The 20,081-nt window shown below is 38.5% G+C and overlaps 1 protein-coding gene across 1 annotated transcript in view; it reads right to left on the bottom strand.

Annotated features, from left to right (window-relative positions):
- LOC124253204 (sodium/hydrogen exchanger 1-like) overlaps positions 1-20,081 on the bottom strand; it is an 89,388-nt gene that overhangs the window by 24,929 nt on the left and 44,378 nt on the right. Inside the window, exons 9-12 of the mRNA XM_046686931.1 lie at positions 9,574-9,689; positions 8,725-8,800; positions 4,776-4,846; positions 333-444 (exon numbers count right to left, since the gene is read on the bottom strand). Coding sequence (XP_046542887.1) covers positions 333-444; positions 4,776-4,846; positions 8,725-8,800; positions 9,574-9,689 — 375 coding nt within the window. The remainder of the gene's footprint in view (positions 1-332; positions 445-4,775; positions 4,847-8,724; positions 8,801-9,573; positions 9,690-20,081) is intronic.

Below are 20,081 nucleotides of genomic sequence, written 5' to 3'. Positions count from 1 at the left end.
AAAGTTTGACGAAAGCGTAACCCATGGATAAGACGACCCCCTTCTACAGACTGCTTTTTTTGGTCCTCAAAATTCGGCTTATAGACGGTCATATACGGTAATCAGGTGTCATTCGGTAACTAATTAACGAAAAGATGAAAGAAAATTATGTACTCTTAGCTGAAGATGATTTCCAAGATGTTTGCAAAATATCAAAATAAAATGACTTCTTCTCAATTTATGAAAATTATTCTTGCAACAGTTAATCAACATGTAAGTCTATGGAAATTTCACTAATGATGACTCACTTATGGCCTACTACTGTATATGGATTCACCCCGAGTATACAATACCTTTAACGTGTACTGTGAACTTGGTGATGACAGCTGACAAGACCCCTGCCATCACCCCCAGGAACAGACCGCCGAAACACACCACGAAGAACTTGACAATACCAAGCACAATCTGAAACAGGCATCACCTCACAGATATTCAGGCACATCACAGTCGAACACTGGAGCAACAAATAGTACAGTCGAGCACCATTGTCTCCATATTCATGGGACCAAGAGAAAAAATATCGAGTTATCCGAACTTCGAGACATCCGAACAGGCATATCGTCACATATCACTATGCAAGAAAACAAAACGCTTCTCAGTATGTTTTGATTTCGAAACTATAATCCGTTATCAGTAGTGTTTGGTCGTAACAGTGAGTACTTCCTAATTAATTCCTTCTTAATAAATCCTAATTAAATGACAAACAAGTGACACCTTCAACTCAATTAGATTACACTACCGCATCCCTTTGATTCATGCCGCACCGTGTGTAAACGTGTGGAAACCTCAGTTCAGAGGGATTACGGCCTAATCCGTCGAATTTTGAACAGTCAGCAGTGCCGATCCGTCAAATCATGCTTGAGTGGTTCAGTGCTAATCGGTCGAATTTCAGACTGTGTTAACACACTGGGAGAGTCTAAGTTCATTAACTAAGGGGTCGGCTTGTATTGGATTAGACCACATGTTTTCTTAAATAGTTAAAGGGTTCTCAGATGAGGAAGTGGATGTTTGCAATGAACTATTATAGTTTTGTTTTATTAGTTAATTATAAAACTGTGAGTAAAGGTATTAGTACAACTGAGAATGAGAGACTACAGAGCTGCAAGATCGGATTAACGGACACTTGCTCTGAGTATGGTGATCGTGTGTAACAATCCTACAAACTGAAAATGTGTCAATGAAATAATGTTTCATATTTCTCCGTATGTATGCATTTTAATTAATGCATCAATTTCAATTTTGTACAAAAGTACAAAAATAAATAGAGTCAGAACATATATCTAATGTATCAATTTCTCATTTTATCATATGAATAGGCAAAGATAAGTGAGGTGAGTTGAGGTGAAATTGGGTTTTATGTCGTGCTTGAGAATATTTCGCTCATATGACGACGTGCATGCGTGTGTATATGTATGTGCGGCTGCTTGTACTAATCCAGACTGAAGCTGGTTTTATAGTGTTAGCCCACTGAGATACCATGCCGCAGTGAAGCATGAATACCCCACTCAGACACATTATACTGACTCCGAACCGACCAGTCCTTGTTGTACCCATTAATGCCGAGAGCCAGGCAGGGACCAACAAGTACCATATTTTAACGTCTTTTGGTATGACGCGGCCGGGGATCGAACCCGCGACCTTCTGCTCGCAAAGATAAGTACAAAAGTACAAAAATAAAGAGAGTCAAACCATCCAACATCCCTTGTGTCTTTTTTCTGGTATGATCCAATGTTTTGATAACTAATTTATAGCTAAGATCCCAGTGCTCATCCGTTGAAAGCATTTTACTACTCTGAAATCAGAAATTTGACGGATCGGTATGCGACCTTCAGAGGGATACTTGCCCACGAAAGGTAGGTCAATATCGAGTTTCTTTGCAAATATCGAGTTAAAAGGATAATTTGGCTTGTTGGGACCATTAAATTATATCGAGATATCCGTATCGAGTTAAAAGAGCTTGAAAAATGATAAATTATGAAGAATTTTGCCGGGACCGAGATGTTATATCTAGACAACCGAGATATTGAGTTGTCAGAGTTCGACACAACAGTTCTCGACTGTAGTAGGTTTGTTTTTTAATGCCGTACTCAGCAATATTCAAGCTATATGGTGGCGGTTCGAAAATGGTCAAATTTGGACCAGACAATCCAGTCATCAGCATGAGCATCGATCTGTGCAACTGGGATACAGTGACACGTGTCAACTAAGTGAGTGTGTTTGATCACCTGATCCTGTGGGTCGCCTCTTACGACAAGCATATGTTGCTGAAGATCAATTCTAACCTGGATCTTCATGGATCCAACAAGAAGCTCCATGGTTTTACGATGCAGAAATATGGGTCGTGTTCCCACAAATCTATAGAATTTACACAGAGTGGAAGAGGGTTGAACAGTAAAACATTTACCAATTACAAACTGTTTGTTTACTGTTGTTACTGGTACACTTTGCAATATTACAATCAAAACATACAGCAGCCGTTACATAATCAAGTTGGAACCAGACAAACTTGGTTCCTGCTGATTTCCATGTCTTGGAATATTTTCCAATAATGCACAATTAGTTCAGAAATGTTCCTATCTTGTTAAAAATCACATTTTTCATAGACCTTATGTTGGAATTTGCATTATCTCGCACTAAAATTATTTCAAATTACTGCAAAGAAACCAAAACTGACAAGTTCCAAGTATCGGTTACAAACTTGATTGTAAACAAACTTTTCTTCTGGCTATGACCTTGAGTGAGTGAGTGAAAGTGAGTGAGTGAGTGAGTGAGTGAGTGAGTGAGTGAGTGAGTGAGTGAGTGAGTGAGTGAGTGAGTGAGTGAGTGAGTGAGTGAGTGAGTGAGTGAGTGAGTGAGTGAGTTAAAAGTTTGCATCACATCAGCAATATTTCAGCCATATCATGACAACAAAAAGTTCTATACTGATAATAAATATACATGTATTCATACTTTTTTAATAAGCTGTTAGCAGACGATAGTATAACAACAAGATTATCACAATTAATTAAAACTAGTTTGAGCATGACCTTGATGATGATCTTGAAGAAAGATATAGTATCCCAGATCAGGGTACGATTTCATATTTTCACTACCTGCACAAGGTGCTACAAAGTGAATTAATCAGGTTTCACCATCAAAATATTAGCAGCAAAATTTTATCAACAATCCCATCGCTGTCACTGACTATTCCTTATCAGCCGACTGAAGGGTATATCCATGGTCGCCATAACTATCTCCAGACGTTCTCACAATACTGTTTGTCTGGAGGAATATTTTGATAGATGATTGCTTATTAACTGACATTTGCATTGATCAACATAATTATTTTTCCGCTTAAATGCAGTCAACAAAATCAACTTGTCAACAATGACAGGTTATGTATTAGAGCTTGACCGTGATGATGATCTTGAAGAAAGATATAATATCCCAGATCAGGGTAAGATTTCATAATTTCACTACCTGCACAGGGTGCTACAAAGTGAATTAATCAGGTTTCACCATCAAAATATTAGCAGTAAAATTTTATCAACAATCCCATCGCTGTCACTGACTTTTCCTTATCAGCAGACTGAAGGGTATATCCATGGTCGCCTCAACTATCTCCAGACGTCACGATATGGCTGCAATATTGCCGATGTGACGTTAAATAATAACTCACTCACTCACTCAAGACGTTCCCAGAGGACTGTTTGTCTGGAGGAATATTTTATAGATGGTTGCTTTTTGACTGACATTTGCATTGATCAACATAATTATTTTTCCGCTTAAACGCAGTCGACAAAATCAACTTGTCAACAATGACATGTTATGTATTAGATTGGTGACCTTTCATGAAATGTCACAAGATTGTGTACACAGTGTGTGGTCTAAGAGATTGAAGACAGGTTCGGTTTCATTGTTTACATCTCGGAATTGATTAACCTAGTAAACATAAGAGGAGAAGATTTATTTATATAGCAGTAAAACTGAAATTTATACCAATAAAACTGCTGCCATGCACTTGTGGAAAATATCACCTGCACTGCGTTGACATCTCATTCCCTTCCAAAACAAACTGGCGACATTTTGACCAAACTGTCATGTTTTGGCCCTTTGCACCAAATTTGAAAACAATCCATCAAATAGTTTAAAAAATTTTGTTGAACAAATTTGATGTGGTAATTATAGGAGTAAAGTACATTTATTCTTGATAAAATTACAATATCTGTATCAAACTTTGCAAACTTTCCTATTTACACAGAAGGCATTAGCCAATACTGGAAACATTAAATGATTATAAAGTTATCGTTTGAACACATTTGCCCTGAGGAGTTCAAGAGACGTAAATTGTCATAATTCTTGAACAACTAAAAATATCACTGCCCGTATGTTATAGATATCAAAGGTGGTCCCCAATTTGACAACATTTTCCAACTAATATTTTTCAGGTTATTTCTGGAACAAAAATGTCTTCAAATGGATGAAGGGTATATTTTACCCTTGACCTTTTAAGGTCAAAGGAATAATAAAATGAATGATGACATGAGACTTAGACAAGCAATAATTATTAGTTTAAATGATCATTTCTAAAAAAGTATAAATAACAGCCTGGCGTCCTAACTGTCTGCTTATCTAGACTCCTTATAGGATAGAATTACTACACTTCTATGGGCTTAGCATTCAGTACAGCCTTGGAGCAAGGCTACATGAGGCTAGATCCCATATTTAACCTTTAAACATCACGTGACGACACTTACCTGGTCTGCACCAATGGTTGGTAGGTTATTGTAGGTCTGGAACACCTGGTATAGTACAACCGTTACACCATCTGCAGGAAAACACAGGTAGACTTAATTAAGATAATTAAGATTAAATAAGATTAACATAATAGAGTCCCTGCATCAATACATCTTTAAGTCTAAACGATTTGAAAAATAATACTAACAATTATATGCAATCAATTAATGAAGTGTAGCTGCAAGCTCAATGTTTATAAGCACCTACAACGCACATATATGATTTAATTTGTCGGTTTTTGTATCCAGTTCTTGTGTATTTTATTTAAATGATATATGTACTGGTGAGGTATTGATATAAGCAGAGTTCTGCTTGTTTACCAAACCAGATTCTCTAGGAATAAAAATATGTTTAAACCAATTAAGATATATTTCTTCTAAAATTGCTGTTTGAGGCAAAGACTAATTTTCTTCTGTTCATGAGCAGCCCCACTGTGGAGAAAGAGATACACAAGTCAGTAAGCTGAAAAGGTTCCATTGTTTAATTATTGACAGTGGTGTCATATTATCATTTTTTGTAAATTCTTCACAAGACCCATGAAGATCTGGGATAAATTGGTCCCCAGCAACCCATGTATCGTAGGCACTTTGGCGGGATATAGGTTTTATCAGGGAATATAGACATGCTTGTATATCCTCTGAGTTCAGTTAAAGTTGTGTTATCTGAATTTCTAAGATGCCTAGCGGTTAGAACAATCGAAAAAAACAAACATTATCAGACAATAAAGGTATAGTTTTTTGATGACGTAACAATTGAATGACGTTATCCCGTCACTGCGCCATTCTAGTGTGCCCCCTCGTAATCGAACCATTTTACATTACGTCACAATGTAAGCGACGTTGCATCGCGTTTCTTGGTTTGCAGTTGCTTCACTCACCTAACATCACTGATGGAAACATTACGTTTATGTTTTCTGACATTTTAAATGTCTCAATTCGACTCGCAAGTTTTCAACGACACGGTAACATTCGCAATGTTTACATTCCCACAATGCAATCGTGGAATGTCGCTAGACTACTCAGCTTCGTCTGGATGTAGTCTAAACATACGTTGGTAGTAGAAATGCGACGTTCACATGGTTTACGTTAATCACAGATGTAATTAAAATACTTTAGAGAAGATATTTAATCCCAACGTAAACCGTCATGAAACTGTTTATCATTTGTTTTTCTGGTGATGTTCGTCAGCGCGAGGATTCTTAATTTAGGTCACCAACACCGTCGTTTGTTTTCTGCCTTAAATTAATCGTAATTATCCTTAGAAAGTATTAAATTTGGCATCTTAGAAAAGAAATACAGTTCGCTCTACCACCATGTATAGTGTAATAAAACACACTTTCTCCCTGAACTATTATGACGTTAAAGCACTCGTACGCAAGCGTCCTCGTGCTTTAACTATAATAGTTCAGGGCAAAAGTGTGTTTTATTACACTATACATGGTGGTAGAGCGAACTGTATTTCTTAACTAAATCACAGTGCTGTCAATATAAATGAAATTGAAAAATTTACTATAAATTGTATATTTATATACTTAACATTGTAATGTTGCATGATCTAAAAGTGTATCATAACATAAGTCGGAGAGAGAGATATATTTACAAAATGACCCCATGAAAATTCACTAGACAGTCGGACCAATGACTGTAGGAGATTTACTGGCCCAACTGGATTTTTACTAGCTACGGGCTAGCGGGCCAGTGGCTATTTTGCACACTAGACGGGAATCGGTAGTCAGGCTCACTGACTTGGTTGACACATGTCAGCTATCCGAATTGTGTAGATAGATGCTCGTGCTGTTGATCACTGGATTGTCTGGTCCAGACTCGAGTATTTACACACCGCCGCCATATAGCTGGGATATTGCTGAGTGCGGCATGAAACAACAAACCAAGCAACCAAGTAATTTCTTCCTGTATATTTGTATACAGCAGGGGTTCAAAAATCTTTTTTAAAAGCCACTTGTCACAGGGAAGTGACTTTAAGAAAGTAACTTGTCCTGACTAATTTTCCACTTGCCCTGATTTTATGACATAATTATGATGATGTAATCATGAAAGAATAAATCAACATCATGAGGGTATTTGATGTTAATGTTTACTGGACTATTTATTGAAAAGTGATAAATAGCAAAGAAAGATAACTCTACTTATTAGCATTGCGAAATTTAATAGCTACATTTTGAGCAGATATGAAATTATATCCAAGTTTATTTGCAGTTTGAAACCATAAGTGGAAATTATCTAGTAGCCCACGGACAAGTAAGATACCATTATTTGTTTGCCCGAAATGAAAACTGACTTGTCCCGGGCATCGGGCGATGGGATATTTGAACCCCTGATACAGTAGTGGTGTAATGATGCTGCAGGGAAGTACTGTACTGCCACATGAGGCTGACAACAAATACATACATTTACAACTCCTGTATTGCATCGCAATAAATACGATAAATTACATTACCATAATATAGATGTAAAAACGTGAAAAATAAATGTAACTGTTACAAAAACAGTTGATTCTCTTGTATTCTCTGGCTGGCCCTACATCTTCAAAGAACCCCTGACGCCAATTATCCTTCCCTTTGTTTTGGACCGTGAAGGTCCGGGTTAGAATTGATCTGAAGTCAGTAACCCATGCTTGTCGTAAGAAATCGCACCCCTGGTATCAATACCAGGGCTTTTGCGTAACAAGCAAACACTTTAACCACTAGGCTACCCCACAGCCTTTGTTTGGACCCGTGAAGGTCCGGGTTAGAATTGATCTGAAGTCAGTAACCCATGCTTGTCGTAAGAAATCGCACCCCTGGTATCAATACCAGGGCTTTTGCGTAACAAGCAAACACTTTAACCACTAGGCTACCCCACAGCCTTTGTTTGGACCCGTGAAGGTCCGGGTTAGAATTGATCTGAAGTCAGTAACCCATGCTTGTCGTAACAAGAAATAACCACTAGGCACCCCTGGTATCAATACCAGGGCTTTTGCGTAACAAGCAAACACTTTAACCACTAGGCTACCCACAGCCTTTGTTTGGACCCGTGAAGGTCCGGGTTAGAATTGATCTGAAGTCAGTAACCCATGCTTGTCGTAAGAAATCGCAGCCCTGGTATCAATACCAGGGCTTTTGCGTAACAAGCAAACACTTTAACCACTAGGCTACCCCACAGCCTTTGTTTGGACCCGTGAAGGTCCGGGTTAGAATTGATCTGAAGTCAGTAACCCATGCTTGTCGTAAGAAATCGGACTCCTGGTATCAATACAGGGCTTTTCCGTAAAAAGCAAACACTTTAACCACTAGGCTACCCCACAGCCTTTGTTTGGACCCGTGAAGGTCCGGGTTAGAATTGATCTGAAGTCAGTAACCCATGCTTGTCGTAAGAAATCGGACCCCCTGGTATCAATACCAGGGCTTTTCCGTAACAAGCAAACACTTTAACCACTAGACTACCCCACAGCCCCATAATTACATAAAAGGACAATATCAGTGTTCACGAATAGCGTCTGACCCTCTGACAAATCCGGCAGATTTGCCAACAGTCCGATAGAAGTCTACAACCGCCGGCCCCAGTGTCAGACTCTATATTTCACAATGACTTTGACTGAAGTTGTTATATGTGACATGTGACACTTGTTTGCTGTTCATAAATCTTATGTTTGTTAATAATTTCAATGCCAGTTATAAGAAATGTTAAATCTGAAATGTGTGTTTAATTTTATTCTATGGGTCCTCTGAATTTTCAATGGGTCAGACAGACATCTAAAACTGACAGGACCCAATGTCCTGTTACTTTGAAACACCATTCGTGAACACTGCAATATAGTGGTGTCCGATGCCAGCAAGTCCTTGATCCCAAGTGGTTTCCCCTGAAACACGAGCAGACGACAGTGACAGCATCATATCCTGCATCTACTCACCATTCAGCAAGGACTCGCCAAACACCAGAAAGTAGAGACAGTCGTTGACGCCCACCTCTTGGAACACTGCCAGAACCTGGAACCACCATCAAATGTCGGTCACTTGTCTTTCCAACAACATGGCTAGTTTTTGGCACAAGATTCATTGATCATCACATCTGTTCACTTTAAAATGCTAATGTTCACTCAGAGCTCATTTAGCTCAGAGAGATTAAGCTCATGTGGGTACTGTACCCACTGTATTTTTGGAGTGGGTATTATGAATGTTGAGTGGGTATTTCATTTTCCGTTACCCACTGCTTTCAAATATGTGCGTATTTCAGTCATTTTACTCACCTAAGTATTATGTCATTGAGTAAGTTTACTAAGCAGGTATGTTCTGCCTTATGTCATATACCTAATCAAAACCAACTTTAATATAATGGAAATGATTTCATAAAAAATCACTCATCCTATACTGACAGTACAACACTTGTCCTAAACTAACAGCACAACTTGATAGCAATCGATGTCTTTTTCATTACGCAAGCGATTTTTATAAATATATTCCGTACGCATTTGTTTTAAACTTTTTGCGTATCTAACAGTCTAAATGCGTAACTGGTACGCAACAATTATTTTTTCAATGCGTAATTGGAAATTTTCTATGCGTATTTTACCCGGATACGCAGCTTATCTGGGCCTCTGAGTTCACACCAAAATCTGTTACAATGAGACAATGCAACACAAATATGCATCTTCCGAGAAGACCTTTTCTGACCAAGAAAACACTAAGGAGAGACAATCATGGAGTTGTGAGACCTATTCTGAACTGGAATCCTTACTAGGAGATAAGCGTGGTCAACTTACTGCAACTGGGTCCACTGCCACAATGAGAGCTGTGAAGATGAAGACTTGCACCAGAGTAAACTCAAATGGAAGTACTCCCATCCCGCCACTGATGGCTAACCCATAGAGAGTTAAACCTAAAAACAAATAATTTAAAATATATATTTTAATATCAAATTAACATTCATTCACTGTAGTGTAGTGGTGTTCAGATTAATTGAAATAATCGAAGATTGGTCGCAGTGACTAAACGACCAAGCAATCGAACATGTTTTCTCATAATCGAACACGACCAATCTTTGAACACTTGTTTGCATTAACAATATTTTTCACAAGGCTGGTTTTGTCTGTGTCATTAAAGTTACATTTCATAAGCACTACATGTACAAGCTCGTTCCAAGTCATGATTGAATTTATCTTAAAGAATCCAGGAAATATGTGTTCCTAACATACTAATCATCATTTAAATATGCAAAATTTGCAAATGGACTTTATGCAATTGCAAAAAAACCCCCAAATTACTACATGTTTTTTCTTTATTTTTGTGTGCATTAACACAAATAACAGGAACATTTGATAAATGATGCTAACCAATTATTTTCAATGATTGATTGGTTGTAATGGACCAATCATCAATTATTTGATTTTAACCAATTCCCAACACTACTGTAGTGTATTCTTCCCACTTTACACGACAGAGAAACAGACCAAGCGCAGCTAAACGGGCACCAGTTATATGTGGTATATAATATAAGTTGTAGGCTTCTCTCGAGGGTAATACAGTCTGATGTACGGCTCTTTGTAGCAGTGTCACCCGAGCTGGTAGACGAGGGATAACACTGCTACAAAAAGGTGTACATCAGACTGTATTACCCGAGGGAGAAGCATACAAGATATTTATCTTACCACCATGTCAAATGTACAAAATATCATTTTAGTTTGAAGATCGATAAGCTCCCTACCGACTATATGACATGTAAACAAAATGGTGTCTGGCGTCTGCCTCTCGACAGGATTTATAAAATCAGTGAAACACATTCTGACAAACTTAAAGCTGCTATAAAACTGGTCAATTCTGTTTAGGTTCGGTTTGCAAACAATTCAATGTATAATATAACTTAAATAAAGCAGTTAAATAAGTGTGTACATATAGTGAACTCACAAACAGCTAATCGAACGTTTTGCAAACTACACTATACATAACTTCTTTGAGTGGCATTTTAGAAGTTGGGAAGTACAATATAGAACAAACTTTATGGATAACAACTTCTTTTTATTCGTGAGTGCCTGGGAGGGGTGACATGGAAACTTGGACGACTTGCATGCGTGTGTATGTGTATGTTGAGCGGCTGCCTTTACTAGCCCAGACTGAAGCTGGTTTTATAGTGCTAGCCCACTGAGATACCATGTCGCAGTGAAGCATGAATACCCCACTCAGACACATTATACTGACTCCGAGCCGACCAGTCCTTGTTGTACCCATTAATGCCTAGCGCCAGGCAGGGACCAACAAGTACCATATTTTAACGTTTTTTGGTATGACGCGGTCGGGGATCGAACCCGCGACCTTCCTCTCTCGGGCGGACGCTCTAACCACTACACCATGGAGGCGGTCTACATGAAGGTAAGATAAGTGTATACAAGTGTGGACTATATCCAGTTATAGGTGTCCCTGTGCAATCTATATATTCTTATTATGGATCACGTTCCCACAGATCATGTTAGAATATTTCTTCTCAGTGTTAACTTCAGCCTTGCTCCTATGAAGGGTAAGACAGCTTGTCACATCCCCTGACACGAGCTATTTCAGAGATTTATCCAAGATTCTAATCTAGCAGGCATCTCAGGGACAACAAGCCCAAAAATGTGAGCCAGGCTCACAAATTAACCCCAACGGTGACTCCAAACTTCAGTCAACATCAATTAATAATATTATTAATTATTTCTGACAAGATTGCAACATCTGTGTCAAACTTTGCACCGCACCTTTCCTATAAGCAAAGAAGCCATTAACCAAAGGTAAAAACAATCCATTAAATGATTGTAAAGATGAACACATTCATCTTCTTCTCGAGTTCAAGAGATGTAATTTGTGATAATTCTTGATAAATTAAAAATATCAAAATAACAGTTTGCACTGTACCCCTCCTATTTATACAGAGGGTCATCTCTAAATTTGACAACAATTGATTCAAATATTATTGGCTAAATAATTTTCCTTGTGGGCCTTTTTAAGTTCAAAATACGTAAATTGATGGGAAAATAGGAACCAGTCTTTGCACTGCAACTCTCCCTTAAACAAAGAAGCGGTTTTCCAAATTTGAAAAAACAATTAGACCAATACTTTTTCAAGCTCAAATTATTAAATAACTGTAATTCTTAAAGAAATTCCTCTTACATATTTTGTATGTCAGATTTTGGACATTTACTGGTGACTTGGCACTGAATATTGGCTTCTGAGCAGATCTAGATAAATCCCTATTCTTTTGAGCATACATAAACTGGAGTGAGCGGAACAAATTCTTTGTGAAAATTTTGACATGCTATAGAAAAACACACATTTAATTGTTAAAATAATCCCATTTCGTTAGCAGTAATTAGAAAACAAACAAAAGTATATTTTCTTTTTAATTATGACAACTACTTGTAGTTTGTTTCAAAAACGTATTTGAAATAGTTTTGTTAATTATTTGTCCAGAACCACGTGGTAGTGGTGTGGGTGTGGGTCATTCATCCATGGGATGGGGTACTTCAGTGTACATAGGTGGACAAAGGACCTCCTCAATAGGTAATCAAGTGTAACATGTTGTGGCCATAAACTGCCACACATGTCAGCAGCAAGGGTTGACATAATACAAGAGAGACTATTGATCACTCTTATAATTGGTTCATCAATAATTTATTGTGAGTCTTGTGTGAACACTTTGAGAGTGACGCAGTAATGGCCAGGTCATAAACCTTGGATGCCACACTGATGGCGTGTATCTGTGAAAGAAATGACCTAATTTATCGTGTGGTGGCAAAATCATTCCCAACAGGCACTTAGCTCCTTGAGGCTGGCATACTTAGGACTCCAGTAGGGTCCCATAAGGAGTCAAGTAGGGTTGCATAAGGATTTAAGTAGGGTTGTATAAGGGCTCTAATAGGGTCCCATAAGGACTCTAGTTGGGTTCAATAAGGACTCTAATAGGGCTCTAAAAGAACTCTAATAGGGCTCTAAAAGAACTCTAATAGGGCTCTAAAAGATCTCTAATAGGGCTCTAAAAGAACTCTAATAGGGCTCTAAAAGAACTCTAATAGGGCACTAGAAGGACTCTTGTACTGCTCCTGAAGGACTCTAGTAAACTTCCATAAGCACTCTAGCAGGGCTACGTAAGGACTCTAGCAGGGCTACGTAAGGACTCTAGCAGGGCTACGTAAGGACTCTCTAGTAGGGCTACGTAAGGACTCTAGGAGGGCTCTAGGGAGGAGGGCTACGTGGGGCTCTAGGAGGGCTACGTAAGGACTCTAGCAGGGCTACGTAAGGACTCTAGCAGGGCTGAAGGACTCTAGCAGGTAAGACTCTAGGAGGGACTAAGGACTCTAGCAGGGCTCACTTAAGGACTCTAGCAGGGGCTACATAAGGCCTAAGGACTCTAGTAGGGCTATGTAAGGACTCTAGCAGGGGCTACACTGTAAAAGGACTCTAGCAGGGGCTACGCAAGGACTCTAGCAGGGCTACGTAAGGACTCTAGCAGGGCTACGTAGGGACTCTAGTAGGGCTACAGAAGGACTCTAGTAGGGCTACGTAAGGACTCCAGTAGGGCTACGTAAGGACTCTAGTAGGGTTCCAGAAGGACTTCAGTAAGGTCCCAGACTTAGGACTCCAGTAGGGCTTTAAAAGGACTCTAGTAGGACTCCATAAGGATTCTAGTAGGGTCCCAGATGGACTCTAGTAGGCTTTCAATACTCCAGTAGGGCTAAACCAGGACTCCAGTAGGGTCCCATTAGAACTTTAGTAGGGCTCCAGAAGGACTCTAGTAGGGTCCCATTAGAACTTTAGTAGGGCTCCAGAAGGACTCTAGTAGGGTCCCATTAGAACTTTAGTAGGGCTCCAGAAGGACTCCAGTAGGGTCCCATTAGAACTTTAGTAGGGCTCCAGAAGGACTCTAGTAGGGTCCCATTAGAACTTTAGTAGGGCTCCCAGAAGGACTCTCCAGTAGTAGGGTCCCATTAGAACTTTAGTAGTGGGGCTCCAGAAGGACTCTAGTAGGGTCCCATTAGAACTTTAGTAGGGCTCCAGAAGGACTCCAGTAGGGTCCCATTAGAACTTTAGTAGGGCTCCAGAAGGACTCCAGTAGGGTCCCATTAGAACTTTAGTAGGGCTCCAGAAGGACTCAGTAGGGTCCCATTAGAACTTTAGTAGGGCTCCAGAAGGACTCTAGTAGGGTCCCATTAGAACTTTAGTACAGCTCCAGAAGGACTCCAGTAGGGTCCCATTAGAACTTTAGTACAGCTCCAGAAGGACTCTAGTAGGGGTCCCATTAGAACTTTAGTAGGGCTCCAGAAGGACTCAGTAGGGTCCCATTAGAACTTTAGTAGGGCTCCAGAAGGACTCTAGTAGGGTCCCATTAGAACTTTAGTACAGCTCCAGAAGGACTCCAGTAGGGTCCCATTAGAACTTTAGTAGGGCTCCAGAAGGACTCTAGTAGGGTCCCATTAGAACTTTAGTAGGGCTCCAGAAGGACTCCAGTAACAAATAAGAATACTCGATCATGAATACAATAACAAGTCAGAAGGTGAAGTATCATATATAATATTTAGAGAAATAATCACAAATTATAATCTTTGACATGTTTTTACTATGTTGAGAGTGTTCATTTTTCATGACAATGACCAGTAATCACATTTCTATCAAAATACATATAAAAGAATGTTTACTCTTAGCCTCGCACACTGGCTTGGATATGTTCCATTTTGCATACCTCACTTTCCTAAATGAGTTCAAGTTCAAGTAAAAATACTCCTTTTTAAAACAAATCATGAATATTTCATTCTATGAATCGCAAATAACAAATTAAATTCATCAAGGCACACGATGTGATTTAACAAATATGTGAGAAAATCGTAACAGCTCATTTATCATGCTGAATGACTCAGCCAAAAGTAGCATCGAATTGTTCTTTCTAGACTTAGTCCATGATTTGAACATATTTATATCAAGTCAATCATATGGGTTGACGTTCAACTGTGCTAGATCTATCAGAGGCCAGGAAATGAATTCCTACTGTGATATAGGGACACGCTGAGGAAACAGGAGCTGTGTCAACTTGCACAAACTTACTGGTAACATTTGTTTAAATACACACTCGTATCTGGTGATCAAGTTCTCAAAAATACATTTACAACATAATGACACTGACACAGTACGTGTGTACTGTCCTGAAATGACAATTAATCTAAGTCTTTGATAGTACCGGTATATGCCTTATCGCTGACAAGAGCTAACAAGCATCCCCCCTTTAACAACACCTCTTTTAGAATATTAAGTCAATATGTGTGTTTGGGGCCAGAACACAGAGACTATGTTTGGAATCATGAAGGAAAACTTCAAACTATTAGTCTGATTTTGAAAAACTGAAAATTTGATCAGTAGTGTGGAGTTGGTGAAAAGTTCAGCATGATGCAAACAATGATTAAACTCTGTTAACTAGTCTAAATGAACTCCTGAAACTGTTCTGTCACACAGTCCGTAATTATACACTAAACAATGTCAGCAGGTATTGCTGTTCTAACAATGGGATCTTTGACTCAATGTCGGGAACTAAATAGTAATATAATACTGTTATTTTAGCCATTCCCGTAGTTCTAAAATGGGTGTCGTCTCAGGAAGCTGACCTTTCGATTTTCCACTAGTCTCAGGACGCCGACCTGCGGTTTCCTTTGAAGGTTTGGTTCTGATTAGGCCTAATTAGGGTTGCGGATAATCTACTCTAGATGCTTTGATAAGGTGGACTCGTCGCACTAGGTGAACATATCGCAGGTCACATGTCCCTTACAATTGATTGAAAAGTTTACAATAACAATTACATGTACTAAGGGTGCTAATATTGGACACTGTTCATATCTTTGGTATAAATATGGCCAACGGATTCACATTCGATTTCGAAATGGCAAATGCACAGTTAGATCAGAGATTCATCCCTACAGCTCACAGCATCGTTACTTGGTTGTTGGCAGGTTCATGTACAGAGTGAACAAGAGAAAACCCTAAAATGCACAGACATTCAAACTCCTATTGTAACTTTTACATGGACATCAACAGTTTAAGGGATCGGGCACTCAACAAGGCGGGAATATGATAAAGAGTGAACAGGGAAGGTCTCCCGAAATACGACACACTATCTCTGAGGAGGGGCCATGAAAAAAAATAAAAAATTTTTTTTTAATAATAATTTGAAAATTTTATAATAAAATTCAAATTGCTTTGGAAGGTTTAAAGTTAGGTAGTGAATAAATATTTAGACAAAAATTTCCTAAGTGTTTTATCAAAGTTAAAATGTCTCAAGTGGCGAAGGAAATACAGTCTGCGCTGACCTTTCTTATAGTTTAGATCAGTATTTGCATTAAAAGTGAGTTTTCAAGAATGGTACATCTTCATTCATTATGTTTATACCACTTAATGGTGATTTACTGTTATTAAAGCAGTTATCCTTTCCTTTGTTTAGGATGCATAATAAAGCCAGTTACCCTTGCTTTTCTTTTGGATCCATGAGAATACAAGATATAACTTCAGTCTTGATAAGGAGTTATATAAATAATGATTCGGAAATTTTGCTGGGAAGAAAAACAGAAAGTGATATTTTCCTCAGAGTAAGAAAATTGAAACTATGAAGACGTATATCTCAGTTTGTTGTTCACGGGGGGTGCTGTTTTCATGTGGTACTTCTGTCCCACGTCTTTGCGTCAGAATGTGGGATAGTCAGTAAGACAGTAAAGCAACAATGAGTCAATACATATATATTGATTGATGATTGGCAGTTTCATTCAGCAAGTCCCCCACACAGAGTGTAAGATGTAGAATTGGACATTTGGCCCACTTTATGTCAACAGCGTGTTACACTAATCGGACGTATTGAAATAGTGTGTGAAATAATGATACTATAAGCACCTTGTGTACGTATTGAAGAAGTCCTACTGGTCATTACAACTATTGTTCCTACTGAGGACAGCTTACGATACGTCCTGACTTAGTACTGTATGACAATAAAACATTGAGAAAAATGCAGCATAACAATTTCAGTATATACTCGATCACCCGAAGCTTTTAATGGGAGACAGACTCTCTCAGTAATCTTACTTATTTAGAGACCAGAGTCCCGATCCACAAAGCGTTCATAGTGTTACGACCTGTCCATCTACCCCGGTAGGAAATCAAACCCGGGTCTTCGGCGCAACAAGCAAACACTTTGTTTGCATCAGAAACATATTGTATTTCCTGAAACAACGTACAATCTGGTCACAATTGTGACATTCATTATAACAGGGTATGAATGTCCCAAAACTTTCAGCCAGACCACTGGGCTGGTTAGATGTAAAACATACCAGCCCTGACCAAAACTTACCTGCCCGCAAATAATTTAGGTTTGACAAGTGACGTAGTTTATTATCTAATTGGAATTCATCATGTATTGTTACGAGTGAATATATATTATCCTGAAATATGATGAATATCTCCATATACATGTCTAAACTTTTAATCCGACCGTCGGGCAGGTGAATTTGAGAATCTGGCAGTCCATGTTGAAAATAACCTGTCCCGGGCAGTTGGGCAGGCAGGTATTTCAAACGGTGATTAGGACAGGACAGTTATGCACTGGAAGAGCTAGGTGGTGGTATTTGACTACACATGCTTTCTACTCAAAGGATTACAAAGTCATCCTGCACCAGTCTGTATTCACAGTCAGTGCACATGACCTAATGCCGGGGAGTGGCTGTATCTGTTGACAGCGGGAAGTCAAACTGCAGTATTTTCAGGTACAGTATGGATGACTTCATTTCCCCACTGACAGGAATTCGTAATGGCTGAATCCTACTTAACGTTCTGCTTGTACCAATTCCTCAAGGTCAAGTGGAAAGTTACATCCTCTCTTAATTTTTTATCTCCTTAGTTGAATTCTAAACCAAATCTATCTCTCAACTTGCTGTGTGAATGTTGGCTACACTTAGTGACAAAACCAGGCATAATTTACAAAAGTACTCCAGTTGATAATCAGTGTATAAAATAGTTTGTCCCAAGAACTGGCTGTCCAAAATTGTGACCAGTCCTGAATAAACATAGCCAGTCCCAAAAACTAGAACATTAAAAAGCCGACCACAAAACTGCCCTTTCAGAGCATATAATTAACAACCCCACCCACTCCAATGACTGGATTCACCAACATATGTTTTCATACACCATATTAAGTGAAATTAAAAATAATAATCAATGCATCAATGAAGATAGGTTTCCAGATATTTTTGTGTGTGTTTTTAGAGTGAGCAGATAACAGTGTAATGAAATAAGCCCAAAATACTAGGAACCCCTCAACATCAGATTAACCCCAGAGATTAATAGAGATAAAGGTATATACCTCCCTAGTGCCTGGAACATCAAAAAAGCCACACCACATGCGCCTCTATTGTCACTTAATTAACTGTATATTAGTGTTGGGAATTGGTTAAAATCTCGTAATTGATGATTGGTTCATTACAACCGATCAATCATCGAAAATAATTGGTTAGCGTCATTTATGAAATTTTCCTGGTTATTTTTGTTAATGCACAAAAAATAAAGAAAATACAAGCAGTTCCTTGGGGTGATTTTTACAAATCGCACATCTTTAAAGGATGACTAGTATGTTAGGAACATAAATTTCTTGTCGTCTTTAAAATAAATTCAGTTGTGACTTGGAACGAGCATGTCGTGTTCATGAAATGTAACAGACAAAACCAACCGTGTGAAAAATTATTGTTAATGCAAAAAGTGTTCCAGAATTGTTTGTGTTCGATTATGAGAAAACATGATCGATTGCTTGGTCGTTTAGTTTTCGATTTTTTCAATTAATCAGACCACCACTACTGTATATCACTCTGGCGTGTTCACATCTCCTTATACTCATTGTTTGTGTCAACTGGCATCACCTTATCCCAATTATCATTGTTTTTGTAACTGTTGTTTGATCGGTCCTCTTTGATTGATTGTATATACATGTACATCTCAGGCTTCCTGTAAATCTGGTACATATAGTATGCTTCCTACATCTGTCTTTATCACCTGAAGAAGGGGCAAGAAGTGGCCCAGAAATGTCGTGATATACAACAAAGAAGCAGTTGCCATCTATATACTCAGTTGCCATCTATATACTCACTCGTCTTATATATTCACCAACTTCTAAATGCCCATATACTCGTCTTATATATTCACCAACTTCTAAATGCCCATATACTCGTCTTATATATTCACCAACTTCTAAATGCCCATATACTCGTCTTATATATTCACCAACTTCTAAATGCCCATATACTGTCCTTCACCAACTTCTAAATGCCCATATACTCGTCTTATATATTCACCAACTTCTAAATGCCCATATACTCGTCTTATATATTCACCAACTTCTAAATGCCCATCACCAATACTATTATATATTCACCAACTTCTAAATGCCCATATACTCGTCTTATATATTCACCAACTTCTAAATGCCCATATACTCGTCTTATATATTCACCAACTTCTAAATGCCCATATACTCGTCTTATATATTCACCAACTTCTAAATGCCTCTCAAGAATATCAAATGTTGTTTTGATCACAAGTTAAGTTTAAATTTCCTGATTAACACAGGATGTGCTGACTGGACAAGGACAATAATCACTGTTTTTGAGAAAAAACACAAAAAAAATGAAGCGTTTGCGTTCACTTTGTTTCTACAAGAGCCAGGAAGAAGGTTTTCCTGCACCCCAGGAAACGGTCTGTCTTGTCAAACAATGCTTGTCTCTTCATGCCTTCCCTCTATGTTACTGTACGGTCTGTCTTGTCAAACAATGCTCGTCTCTGCATGCCTTCCCTCATATAATACACCGTAAATGATTTTGTGAGCTTACATTGAGCCATGGGTCAGATTCACCAACATATGTTTTCATACACCATATTAAGTGTAATTAAAAATAATAATCAGCTCAGCATCAATGAAGATAGGTTTCCAGATATTTTTTGTTTGTTTTTAGAGTGAGCAGATAACAGTGTATGAAATAAGCCCAAAATCCAGCCAGACATCAGGGCTGGTAACTTCAAAATATTACCAGCCCCAAATGGATTTAACCAGACCAAATATGTTGGATTTACTCAGACGTATGGAACATCTAAAAAAATTACCAGACCATCGGGCTCGCTAGCTGTAAATTTAGACCGTCCGTCAGAAATCTAGACCATCTCGGGCGGTCGGACGGGCCTTATTTCATACACTGCAGATAAAAAACAGGTAATAAAAAATATACGCCTTAAC

Source organism: Haliotis rubra, unplaced genomic scaffold (assembly GCF_003918875.1).
Source record: "Haliotis rubra isolate DU_JTF1 unplaced genomic scaffold, ASM391887v1 Scf535, whole genome shotgun sequence".
Classification (NCBI taxonomy): domain Eukaryota; kingdom Metazoa; phylum Mollusca; class Gastropoda; order Lepetellida; family Haliotidae; genus Haliotis; species Haliotis rubra.
This window is presented reverse-complemented; position numbering and strand designations above follow the sequence as displayed.